General features: G+C 54.6%; 1 protein-coding gene across 8 annotated transcripts in view; it reads left to right on the plus strand.

Moving 5' to 3' along the window:
• Usp2 (ubiquitin specific peptidase 2) overlaps positions 1-12,455 on the plus strand; it is a 28,380-nt gene extending 15,925 nt beyond the window's left edge. For 5 of the 8 annotated variants that reach the window (XM_006992755.4, XM_042280736.2, XM_076576076.1 and 2 more), the window contains 11 exons: positions 5,944-5,994; positions 6,831-6,954; positions 7,666-7,777; positions 7,878-7,988; positions 8,519-8,583; positions 8,765-8,868; positions 9,003-9,083; positions 9,199-9,277; positions 9,470-9,577; positions 9,933-10,053; positions 10,611-12,455. In XM_006992755.4, the coding sequence (XP_006992817.2) occupies positions 5,944-5,994; positions 6,831-6,954; positions 7,666-7,777; positions 7,878-7,988; positions 8,519-8,583; positions 8,765-8,868; positions 9,003-9,083; positions 9,199-9,277; positions 9,470-9,577; positions 9,933-10,053; positions 10,611-10,698 (1,044 nt within the window). In that variant the 3' untranslated portion in view covers positions 10,699-12,455. Of the gene's footprint in view, positions 1-1,602; positions 2,035-2,554; positions 3,969-5,943; positions 5,995-6,830; positions 6,955-7,665; positions 7,778-7,877; positions 7,989-8,518; positions 8,584-8,764; positions 8,869-9,002; positions 9,084-9,198; positions 9,278-9,469; positions 9,578-9,932; positions 10,054-10,610 lie in introns of those variants that run through there. The other 3 variants (XM_076576078.1, XM_006992758.4, XM_042280741.2) reach the window with 3 other exon arrangements.
• Positions 12,456-12,765: the final 310 nt, after the last annotated feature.

Here is a 12,765-nt window from a genome sequence, read left to right on the forward strand (position 1 = left end):
TCCTAGATGGGTCAGAGGACAACTTGGGGCGGGGGGGTCCTCTTCTTTGACCATGTGAGTCCTGGGGCTCAAACTCAGGTAGTCAGTCTTGGAAGCAAGCACGTTTATCCACTGGGCCATCTGTCCAGCCCTAGTCCTGTTTCTTAAGAGCAGAATAGGAGCAAGGTAGTTGGTGGGAGGGATCAGAGAAGCGCGAGGGTGGTGATCATGGAAAGAGGCTATAGACAGACAGCTTTACAGCCTCCTGGACCACGTGCAAGATGCTCTAGTTATCTCACAGCAGAGATGTGATCAAATGCGAGCATTGATGCACCCATGCACCCAAGTGTGGGACCTGCCCCGTGGAAAAGGGTGTAGCTGCAAAGGCGGAAGCTTCGGGGAAAAAGGCCGTTGCAGAGTGTCCAGGGTCCAGGTTGGGTCAAAGTCTGAAGATCATGCCTCCAACCGTGACCGCCCTCAATGCCAGTGGCTCCTGCTCCCGCCTCCTTCTGTCATCACTGCTGGGGACAGGACGGTGAGAGGCTTGTCCGTACTCGCCACCAATTGGCAACAAATTCCTATTTTGTGGGTGGCCTAGGGTACGACCCACACATGCATCTCGGACGCGATCCCCATGTGGCTGTGGTCGTGTGTGCGGTACGCGTGTCCATGTGGGGATGCGCATGCCAGGAGGCACAGAAGCAGCCCACAGATGAGTAACAGCGCACACTGCTGCCTCTCCGAGTATTTTTAAACGCTAAAAATACTGGCTAAAAATAGCCTGCAAGCTCCAAACAAGATACTTTCTCTCGGCAGATTCCTGCGCTTCCCTGTTAGGTGAGGGGGCGGAGCATCAGGGGAAAAAAAACCCTCTCCCTAGACCCCTTCTGCCTTGAAGCATTGCCCACGTGGAGGCCAGAGACCACCCCCACACAAGACCACCCCCCAACACACAAGAAGAGCATCTTCCTCTCGTCCTCTTATAAAAGTTAAATTTGAGATTCTAGAAGAGATGGAGTTGGGTAATAGGTTAGGAAGGTCCAGAAATGGTTCTTTCCTGGAGCCAAAAGGGCCAGTGACCTATTGTACCTTATAAAATGAGCACCGCCTCTCTTGATAATGGGCTAGGCTGGGTCTAGAGGAGGAGCGGAGCTCAGCCCCGGAGGCGTTTGGAAACCTTTCCTAGCCCCGGCTCCTCGACCCCCTGCAGACTGCGAGGAGGCTGGGCGTCACGAAGACCCAGGTTCCCCACATGGTGGGCGAAAGTGTGCGCCTATGCATTTTGCCCTTTAAAAATAGTGAGCTGTCGCTAGGGTCTCAAAAGGGTCTGCAACCCCCAAGTTCACCGCTGTCTGCTGCCTGGGCGGAGGCGCTCCAAGCTGACTGACACTTGATCTTAAGGGGGCGTCCCCCAAAGACCCCAAAGATTGTCTGTGGCGTCCAACCCCTAAGCCGGCCGGGGAGAGCGCGCCCCCGCTTTGCCTCGGGAGGGTTCCCGTGTCTCCGTGGTCCGGAGGTCAGCGGCTTTGGGCAGGCCGGGGCGACCTCGCCGGAGTCCGCGTGCCGGCTCGCGGGGCGGGGCGGAGGCGGGGTGGGGCGTGGTCCCGGGCCCGGCCCCGCCCCGCCCCGGCGCTGACGTCGCGCGGCTGGAGGCTCGGCGGGTCAGCCAGTCCGCCGGAGCGCGAGCGCTGGGCCCGGTCGGTTGGCTGCGCGCGGTGGGGAGGTTGAGGCGGAGGAGCGCGCGCTGGGCCCTGCAGTAGCGGTTACTGCCCCCCGCGTCACCGACGGGGTCCTGTGGGATCTCCGCTGGCTTCGGTGTCCGGCTTGTGGCACGGCGCGGGGACTCCCCCGTAACCCTTTGGTCAGCCGCGTCGGTGTCGGGGCATAGCCCGCCGCCCGCTCCGCAACATGCGTACCTCCTACACCGTGACCCTGCCCGAGGAGCCCCCCGCCGCCCCCTTTCCCGCCCTCGCCAAGGAGCTGCGGCCGCGCTCCCCTCTGTCCCCGTCCCTGCTGCTCTCCACCTTCGTGGGGCTTCTGCTCAACAAAGCCAAGGTACGCGGGCCCCTTTCTGGGACCTCCCACGCTGAAGGTCTGGGGGTCCTGCTTGCTCCCGGGATCGACCCCAGCCCGCCACGAGTCTCTGAACCCCAGGACGTTCTTTCCCAGCTCTTTCCCCCCTTTTTTTCCCGAGGGTCTCCTGGCAAGGGATGCCCCCTTCCCTGGAAATCACAAGCTTGCTCCAGACTCCTCCCCTCTTGATATCCAAGCCCCTAAGGTCCCCTAACCCCCCTCCCTGGGTGACCCGGGCACCTGGTGGCTCTTGGCCTCTTAATTCCAGTCACCTATCAAGACAGGTGCAGGCGAGAGTAACCTTGACTAGGGCTGGTGTGTGACTAGAGGGAACAGACATCACGCTGGACTCGGGGGTGACTCCTCCAAGGCCAAACTCCAACAAGGAAGGTGTCTCAAAGGGGTGCCTCCCCTTCTCTGTTCCCAAATAGGCTCTCTCCCGGGGGGGGGGGGGAGGGGTCAGTTGCCAGGGTGCTTTGACCCTGTGAAGGGCAGAGGTTGTAGACAGGTGAGAAAATGAACCCTTCTCTTCCGGGTCCTCTTCAGCGGCGCGGAGTGGGCAGTGCATTCCTTGATTGAAGCAGCTCGTGGAGTGATGCCCGGGGCTAAGGCTGGGCACTGTCCCTTTGGGAAGGAGGGAAGGGGCCCGAGCTTGACAGGTCTTATGTAACAGGCACCAGCTCCCGTGTTGGCAGTACGTGCCCTGCCCCGTGCCAGGGCTACCCCGGGCTCCTTGGCTGCAGCCAGGCCACATGGCTGACCCTCACCATGCAGATAAAGCCAGGCTGCCCCTCAGCTGGGGCATCTAGTGTGAAGTCACAATCTCAGTCCACCTCTCTTACAGGCCGGTCCCCAGATGCCAGCCCGCATTGCCCAGTGACAGGCTGTTTGAGCCCCTGCCCCTGGCCTGGCCGAGGAGTGCTGTTTACTATGGAAGCGGCATCTGCTCTCTAGAACAGGGCTTGCTACTGAGTCAAAGCTAGGGTTGCCGACGACTGAGTGTCAGGAAGCTCCGGGGCCAAACTTTCTCAACTCTGCACCTGAGTGCCAGCTGGAACCACTTCCTTGTGCGGCCGCAGGCCGCCGTGAGAGGCTGGCCGTGCAGGGTGTCTGTCCCCCTTTTCAGTCGTAGCCTCTTTCCCTGCCAGCCCTGAGGTAGGATTGTTTGCCCTGTGAGAAAGGTCACTCCTGGGACATTTTGTTCCTCTCTGGAATGGGAAGTGCTGACTTTCCCTGGAGCTCCTGATTTCCTATTCATGGTAGAAGAATATCGGGGCCTGGCTTAGAGCAGCCCTGCTCCCCCATCCACTCCCACCCCCAAGCCCTGAAAGCCCCCCACCTTCTACCCAGAGCACTCAGAAGCTGGCCAGTGGAGTCAGGCATGGTGGTGAAGGCCTGTGACCTCATCACTTGGGAGGCGGAGGCTGGAGGATGGCTTTGAATTTAAGACCCACCTGGTCTACGTAGTGAATTTCAGACCTGCCAGCACTCTATCATGAGACCCTGTGTCTAAGAAAGGAAAAAAGAACTTGCCAAGTGTTTGGGAGGGTTCAGGAAATTTTAGATAAAAACATGAGTTCCCGCACTAAAAAAAAAAAAAAAAATCGGAGGGTCCTAATGGTGATTTGGGGGAGTCTCTCTCCTCTTCCCACCCCCAAGCCAGTAGAAGCATTGGGGCCCCAAACACTAACTATGGGGGATGAAATGCGCTTCCCACCTTCCAGCTGCCCAGTGAGCCTGACAGCGGGAGTGACCGGGGACTGGGGACCCCAGTCTCCCTTTCCCTACCCTCACTAGTGCAGGGATAAGTGCCTCAGCTGAGAGCCCGCCTTGGTGGATGTGGACATGGTCACCAGCGGTAGGATGCTTTGCGTCTCTACAGCCTGTTTAGACCGATGTCGTCTCAGGCCCAGGGGGTAAGGACTAGCCAAGAGCTACCAAAAACAGGTGTGAGTGGGCATCGTGTGTGGGCACTCCTGGGGGGTGCCTCCAGGCGGGCATCGTGGAGACTGCAGCAGTGCTTTCTTGTTGGGCTGGGGAAGAGGGGGTCTTTTACCACTTCATCCAAAGCTCCGATGGGATCTTTGTCCACAGAGACTGTCGCTGTGGCAGCCCCCTTACAGGGCCCACCACGGTCGTCAGCCAGGCAGGATTCCCATTTTGCCACTACCAAGGCTTGAACCCAGGGGACCCTACGAGTGCTAGCCAAGCCCGGTCAACCACGACCCCCTGTGGTGGGATTCACGTTTCCATTTGGGGTCCCGTATGCTTAGCACTCCAGGCCAGGGCAGTGGAGCATGCTCCACCCTACCTGCTGCCAGCTGACGGTTTAGACCAGGTCTCTGCTGAGTGTGCTCCCTTTCTACCTGCTAGAGTTGGACCTGACCACTGACCAGGGCAGGGATCCTCTTACTCGTGGGATGGGCCTGGCACTTCTTGAGAAAAGCCCTCCCTCGGCCTGCTCTTCCCTCCCCCCCCCCTTCAAGCTGACAGTCTCATGGGCTTTGAGCCGCTGACAGCCTCCGAGGCAGTCAGCACACAGCAGGAGTAATTTTAGCTGAGTTATTTCAGGCTCCTGTTCTGATCAGGGTTGAGCTGGCCCCACGCATGCCCCAGCCAGGGTTGCTCCAGAGTTGCCTGCTCCGAGGCCTCTTCCTAAGAGAGGGGGTGGCAGACTCATCCATCGACTCATCCCCTGACTCTTTAACCCTTTGAGCCTGAAGGTTTCCCGACGCCCAGGGGGTGTGCCCAGGGTTAGCTAAGAGACCTTGACAAATGACGCCCAGAGTCTGCAATCTCGCACCTGTCCTCCTCCGGCCCTCTCACCAGCCTCCACAGCAGAGACCAGAGTGGCACCTTCACCAGGTGCTTCCTCGGCCTGGTGGCACATGCTGTGTGTGGCAAGTGTTTCCAGCCAGTGGCCAGTTGGGATGTTGAAACCTGAGGCGGGTGGGGAGGATCCTCCCGCCTTGGCTCAGCCCTTAGAAGCTGAGTTCAGCTGGAAGGAATTCCACCTGTCTCTGGCAGCCCAGAATGGCAGGCAGCTTGAGTTTTTCCCTGCGGAGATCGAAACTCAATTAGAGTGGCTTGTCATTTAACCTTTCTCAACTGCCTTAAAGTGCCGATTATGACAGTCCCTTTATATATTGAACGTCTAGTGCAAATATAGGTCACATGAAATCGTACCTGGATTCGGGAAATGAAACCTCTTTTTGTTGTTTCATATAGATCAGACTAGCCTTTGGGTTCACCTATGTGTGGAGCCGAGGTTGACCTTGAGTTTCTAATCCTCCTGCCTCCACTTACCAAGGGCTGAGATTGCAGCCATTCCTCACCATGCCTGACCTGGACTTTCAATTTCTTACAGCAAGAAATTTATATTCCTGGATTTATGAATCCCTACCCTCTAGTTCGAATACCTAGTCTCCACTGTAGCAGAGAAAGAATAAAGATAGAGAAGTCTGATGTAGTAGCTCATACCTGTAATCCCAGCACTCATGAGGCTGAGGCAGGATTGCCACAAGATCACTAGGCTACCCAGTGAGACCATAAAAAAGCAAAGCCCTAAAGAATAGTTTGTGTGTTGAAAATAGGCATTCCTCTATCCTCTTTTCTCCAAGACTCATAGACAAAGGTTGGAAAGAGACACTCTGCCGGGCTGTGGTGGCACACGCCTTTAGTCCCAGCACTCGGGAGGCAGAGGCAGGAGGATCTCTGTGAGTTCGAGGCCAGCCTGGTCTACAGAGGGAGATCCAGGACAGCCAGGGCTCCCCAGAGAAACCTGTCTCCGTGAAGACGAAGGGCGCTGCAGTGAGGGGTGGGTGTTGACTGACAGGCGAGCACAGACCAGGCTCTGTGCCTCCTCGTAAGTCACGTGTTCTTTGCTTACAGAATTCAAAGAGTGCCCAGGGTCTGGCTGGTCTTCGAAACCTTGGGAACACGGTAAGTTCCTCCCAACTCATGTCTTTCCACGAGAGTAGAGGCTCTCCTGACCTGGATAATCCAATAGAGTCCCCTCCTGGCTCCAGCTAACTTCCTGTCCTAGAGGGCGATCAGTACCTGCCCTTCCTGGCTGGTGTTTCAGTGAATTGCTGGGCTCTGTCTCACCCGCCCCCAGCAGGAAGCGCTGCTAAAAGGAAGCTGCCCTTGTCACAGCCTGCTGCTCTCCTGGACCTTCCTCGGGGTTCCCATCATTTCCCAGCCTCCTCTGACCACTGTGCCCACACCCTTTTGTACACCTCACTAGGAAATAACCAATTATACGGCCTTTCCCCAGGGTGGGGACGTGCCTCACTCCTCCTGCCCTTAGGAAAGGGGGACCTGGCCCCGTGAGGGAGTTCATTTCTGGGGGGATGAAACAGAGAGCCTCTGGTTGCAAGCAGTAGAGGTACCAGGTCAGGGTCTTACCTCCATCACTGCGATAGATAGGCAGCTTTCTGTCCCTAGGACAGATCCATGAGCTAAATCGACTTCAAGTGACAGTACGTTTATTGGGCTGTTTTCGTCATGGCTGACTTACTGGCTCTGTCACTTTGGGCTTGTGACAAGACATGACATGTGCAGCGAACAAAACCGTTCACCTCCAGGCCAGGGTGCAAAAGACAGAGAGGGAAGAGACTGGGGTCCTTCAGGCCTCTTCAGGGGGACACCCCAGTACCTGAAGGCCCCCCACTGGGCCCTGTCCCTTCAAGTTGCCACCACCTCTCAATACAGTGCCGTTAGCTGGGACCCCATGGCTTGTGCGCACATCCGCTAACTGCCCAGACTGTCTCTTTCAGTGCTTCATGAACTCAATTCTTCAGTGCCTGAGCAACACCCGCGAGCTGAGAGATTACTGCCTTCAACGGCTGTACATGCGGGACCTCGGTCACACCAGCAGCTCGCACACAGCCCTCATGGAAGGTGAGGAGCCCCGGGTGGGCGTGGCCCTGCTCCGTTCCCTGCTCTGTTCGGATCTGCCAGGCCCGGCTGATAGTTGTGTTTTGGGTACACTCCACCCCTCTATTGTTCTTTCTTTGCCTGTCGTTCACTGGGATTCGTTCCAGAATCTGTTGTTTTAGACACAGCCTTGCTATGTAACCCTGGTTGGACCCAAGCTCGTGATTCTCCTGCCTCAGCCTTCCGAGTGTTGGGATCACAGGTGTACAGCACCATGCCCGACTCCAGTTTTGGGGTTCCATCTTGTTTGTTCATTTGTCGGTTGATCTGTGGGTTGGTTGGATGGTTGTCTTGTTTTTGAGACAGAGTCTCAGATAGCCCAAGCTGGCCGTGAACTCCTGATCTTCCTACCTGAACTTGGGATCACAGGTGTACACTACCACACCTCGCTCGAGGTTTCGTAGATATAATCACACCTGAGGCTGGAGAGCTGCTCACGGTTAAGAGTCCTTACTGCTCTTGCGAAGGACCAGAGTTTGGTTCCTAGAACCCATGTCAGCCAACTTACAACCTATAACTCTGGTTCAGAGGATCCAGCCCCCTCTTCTGGGCTCCTTGGGCACTCACAAGCATGCATGCATACTCACACAATTTAAAATAAAATTGCTTTTTTAAAGAGAAAATAGCTCACCTGTCCTCCACCCTCTCTCTCTCTCTGATTGTTCCTTCCAACAGAGTTTGCAAAACTAATCCAGACCATATGGACGTCATCCCCCAATGATGTGGTGAGCCCATCTGAGTTCAAGACCCAGATTCAGAGATACGCACCACGCTTCGTTGGCTACAAGTAAGGGCCTCGAACGCATGTCTGCCTGTCCTCCCCAAGGGGGCGGTGGCACAAGCAGGGTAGCTGGTAGATGCCGCTCCCTCACTTTCTCTGGGTTCAGTCAGCAGGATGCTCAGGAGTTCCTTCGCTTCCTCCTGGATGGGCTCCACAATGAGGTGAACCGGGTGACAGTGAGACCCAAGCCCAGCCCTGAGAACCTGGATCACCTCCCGTAAGTAAGAGGAAAGCTGCTGTGAAGTGAGGTCTGGGGACGTGAGATTTGTACCTACTTTGAGAGTAGTGCCCTGGGGAGAGTTAGCTGTGCTTTGCTGTGGTTTTTAAAACACGACCTTTTTATTTCAGTGATGGTGGTGTGGGTGTCTGTGTTAGTGAGGATTGTACCTAGGGCCTTGTCCATGAGGGCAAGCACTCTGCCACTAAGTTACATCCTCTAGATGGCTTTTGAAGATTAAAAGATTGAAGCCAGGCATGGTGGTACACACCTGTAATCCTAGATTTCAAAAGGCTGAGGTAGGAAGGATTATGAATTTGAGAGCAGCCTGGGCTAATCCTGTCTCAAGAAAAACATCATAGCTTGGGAGGTACAGCTCAGTGGGTCGTGTGAAGAACTGAGCAGGGCCTGAGATTGCATGCCCAGCACCACAGCAAAGATACAGATACATAAAGATTGTAGTTGATAGCCCCTGACGCCGACTGGGGTTTGAGCTCTGACCCAGCCGTCTTCCTGTCTCTGGTTCCCAGTGATGATGAGAAGGGGCGACAGATGTGGAGGAAGTATCTAGAGAGGGAAGACAGTCGGATTGGGGGTAAGTACACAACAAGAAATACCTGCCTCTGCTCTTCCCTGCTTTTGCTTGAGAAGCCCTGAGCATCGGTCATTTCCCCAGGGAACCCCACGTCTGCCTGGGGCTCTCAAAACTAAGGCAAGGGGGAGGGGGAAGACAAGCAGTCAGTGTGGTCAGCACGCCCTGGCTTTCTCTTCCCCAGATCTCTTCGTCGGGCAGCTGAAGAGTTCCCTGACCTGCACCGACTGTGGCTATTGCTCTACGGTCTTCGATCCCTTCTGGGACCTCTCGCTGCCCATTGCAAAGGTATGCCCCGCCACAGCCCCAGCCCGCCACAGCCCCAGCCCGCCACAGCCCCAGCCCGCCACAGCCCCAGCGGCAGCTTCCCTCTCGGGCTCGGCAAGGCTGTGGACAGCTGACCTGGACTTTTTTTTCTCCAGAGAGGTTATCCTGAGGTGACATTAATGGATTGCATGAGGCTCTTCACCAAAGAGGATGTGCTGGATGGGGATGAAAAGCCAGTAAGTGCCCGTCAGTGACAGAGACGCCATCCACAGTGCCCGGCTGGGGAAGGGCCCCTCGGCTCTCCACTGCCAAGGGCCACAGATCTCTCTAACCCCTTTTGTCTCTCTTCAGACATGCTGTCGCTGCCGAGCCAGAAAACGATGTATAAAGAAGTTCTCTGTGCAGAGATTCCCAAAGATCTTGGTGCTCCGTATCCTTGACCTCCACGGTTGGGACCTGACTTTTTGGGGTGACTAATGACAAGAGACCCTTGTCATTAGGGGAGGGGAGCCGAGTGGGGGGAAAGTGTAGACTTCTTTGTTAGCCTTCCTGCTTCCCGAGAAGAACCACTTCTCCAAGGACTCTGCTCCAGTGTTTTGTTCTTGACTCACGGCAATCACAGACCTGAAGCGGTTCTCAGAATCCAGGATACGAACCAGCAAGCTCACAACATTTGTGAATTTTCCACTAAGAGACCTGGACTTGAGAGAATTTGCTTCAGAAAACACCAGTGAGTATACTTGAGCAGGAGGGAAGACCGAAGATGAGAGGCAGCAGAGAGGCAGCAGGAAGCTAGTGAATTAGGAAGAGGTAGGAAGTCAGAGCCGGTGAAATAGATCGGCAGGTAAAGGCGCTGACGGCCCGAGATCGATCCCCAAAGCCCACACAGAAGGAGAATTGACTACTGGCTCCTTCGAGTTTCTCTCTGACCTACACACACCCACAATGAGTACTAAAATTAAATTTTAACTTCTTTTTAAGTAGAAACTATGGTTTCTTTAAGGGGGAAAAAAGGATAGGGAAATAAAAGGGAGGAACATGGGGCCAGGAATGCCTCCAGGGCTTAACACCTGTCTCCTCCCCAGACCATGCTGTTTACAACCTTTATGCTGTGTCCAATCACTCCGGAACCACCATGGGAGGCCATTATACAGCCTACTGCCGAAGTCCGGTGACAGGCGAATGGCACACTTTCAATGACTCCAGGTGAGAGACGGCGTTCGTTAAGACAGGGCTCCTAGTAGCAACCCCTCATAAGGCTTCCGTCTTGAATGGACAGAAAGTCGAGATCAACAGCTACACCATACACACAAGTCTGTGCTGCCCTTTCTGGGGCTGTCAAAAATGGGCACAGTGGCTTACAGCTGTAACCAAACATCTGAGAGGTGAAGGCAAGAGGTCAGGAGTTCAAGGTCATCCTCAGCTACATAGCAAGTTTGAAGTCATTTTAGGCTATGTGAGATCCTGTCTCAAAAAAAGAGGAGGAGCTGAAGACAGCTGAGTGGTTCAGAGCTCTTCCGGCTATTGTTGCGGAGAAGAGTCCATTGCCATTGGCCACCATGGGCACCTGCACTCTGTGCAAGTACCCACACATGTACCACGTACGCCTAATTTAAAAAAAAAAAAAAACCCTCAAAGGACAGAGGCAGAGCTTAGGTTGGCATAGAAAAGTCCCAAGGCACTTGCTCAACCCCAGCCACTCGGCTCTGTGTCGCCGTGGCCTTCCTGGACAGACTCTGACTTTTCCCTGATCTCTTCCACAGTGTCACACCTATGTCCTCCAGCCAAGTGCGCACCAGCGACGCCTATTTGCTCTTCTATGAACTGGCCAGTCCACCCTCCCGAATGTAGCATTGAGGAGCTACAGCCCTTCCCTCTTCCCTGTGGCGGCCCCACGTCCTAAGTTTTTTAAAAATTCAGAAAAAAAAAAAAAACACCACAAAAAAAACATCAACAAAATCCTGACAAGTAAGAGAAAAATAAAGTGAAATAAAGCTGTCGAGCGGAAGTTGATACGGCCTGGTCGGGGTCTGGAGCAAGGAGCCGTGCCGAGCCACGGCCAGTCAGGGAAGACCACTGACGGATGCAGAGACGGAGTCAGCCCTGTTCCTCAGCTCCTCGGCTTCTCTTGTTTGCATTTTTAAGCTTGTGGTTTTTTTCCTGTGTGTAATAAAAAACAGCGGTCTGTGGGGAGAAGATCCTCAGTCCACCTGCTGCCCTCTCCTGCCCCACACCTTCTGGGAGGACAGCGCCCTCTGGAGCCTGCTGGGAGCATCGCAGCTGGATGGAGCGAGGGAGGACCGTGCACGGAGCCCCCCCCTGGACCTGCTCACCAGCCCAGAAAGGAAACACCCATGAGCCAAGAGCCCTCTTAACGCTGCTAAGTCCAGGGGTACGGATGAGGGGACATCTTTGAAAAGAGCTGGTTTGGGTTTTCAAAAGCCCAACTTTTTTTAAAAAAAAAAAAAAAATTAACTGTGACGAACATGTTCCGACTGGAGATGCCGTCCATCCGTCCTTCACATCTCTTCCACAGCTGGGACATTGGGCTAGCCCTCTGTTTTTGTTGGGGTTTGTTTATTTTTTCTTTTTCTTTTCTTTTCTTTTTTTTTTAACTTCTCCAAATATAACTTCCCTAACGCTAGCCCCCTGTGGTAGGTCGGCCAGGCCCAAGCGTAGTCACAGTAGACCTGGGATCTAAATAAGTTTTCTGTTTCGAAGTTGTTTTTCTTTTCTTTCTTTCTTTCTTTCTTTTTTTTTTTTTTATGTTTTGGATGGAATCTAGTTGCCTCCAAGAATTGTGCCTTATAGCATTTGGGGACCAGGGGGTGACTTCCCCTTCCTGAGATACCCCTCCGCTGTTTCTCTTTATCCCAGGGCCATGTTCAAAGCCTCTTGGGGAAATGGGGCGCTGCCCTTAGCTCCTGGCTTGTTGCACGTGGCCGTGAGGTGAAGAGGGAGTGGGTAAAGGGTTTCTTCAGCGAGTGTATCAAGTTCTTCCTGCGGTCCTCTCCCCCCCCCCCCCCCCCGCAGGGTCCCCAGCTGTCTGAAGGACAGCACCGGCCCCTCATCCCCAGAGCCTCACCTTTAATTTATTCTCTTCTTAATGCCCCATCCCCCAAGCTTCCCACCATCTGTCCCTTTCTCAGAGTCTCCTGGACAAAGGCCCTCTGGACTGAGCTTCTCAGGGACACCCATGCCACCCCTACCTACCCCACCTGGCAGTCGCCTTTGGTCCCACCCTGGGAGCTTGAGCCTGGATGTCTGGTGATGTCTTGTATGGTTCTTTCCCATGGATTTGATTTGGCCCTCATTAGGCAAAAACTCCATGCTGTCCCAAGAGCCAAGCTATTCAGCACTAAGGCATTTTGCACACCCCCACAGGTGGGCCTGGCTTACGCCCTCAGAACCTGGAGTGCTTGAGTGTTCCCAGGATGAGGCATCCTAGAAAGACACCCTGAGTTTACCTGGCCTGATACCCTTCTCTAGGGAAGACCTGTGAAGCTGAGCCCCAGGGCGGGTGTACACTTGCTTACCATGTAAGCAAGAGGAGGATGTCTAATGTACAGTGGAGCCTTGTACAGAATAAATAGTAGCTTTGAGAAAGACGCTGCTGGTGTGACAGTCTTGATTTGGGAGGGGCTTAAATCTGGGGAGTGCTCCCATCATTGCGAGGGCCTCAGTTCCTTGCTTCCGCCAGTCTGCGAGCACTGCCTTCTAGAAACTCACCACCTGCTACTTCAACTTTTCAATATTTTTTTCTTGGTTTTTTTGAGACAGGGTTTCTCTGTATAACCCTGGCCATCCTGGAACTCGCTCTGTAGACCAGGCTGGCCTCCAACTCAGAGATTCGCCTGCTTCTGCCTCCTGAGTACTGGGATCAAAGGCATGCAACCCCCTTGCCTGGCATTCAATTCT

The sequence above is a fragment of the Peromyscus maniculatus genome, chromosome 7 (assembly GCF_049852395.1).
Source record: "Peromyscus maniculatus bairdii isolate BWxNUB_F1_BW_parent chromosome 7, HU_Pman_BW_mat_3.1, whole genome shotgun sequence".
NCBI classification, from domain to species: domain Eukaryota; kingdom Metazoa; phylum Chordata; class Mammalia; order Rodentia; family Cricetidae; genus Peromyscus; species Peromyscus maniculatus.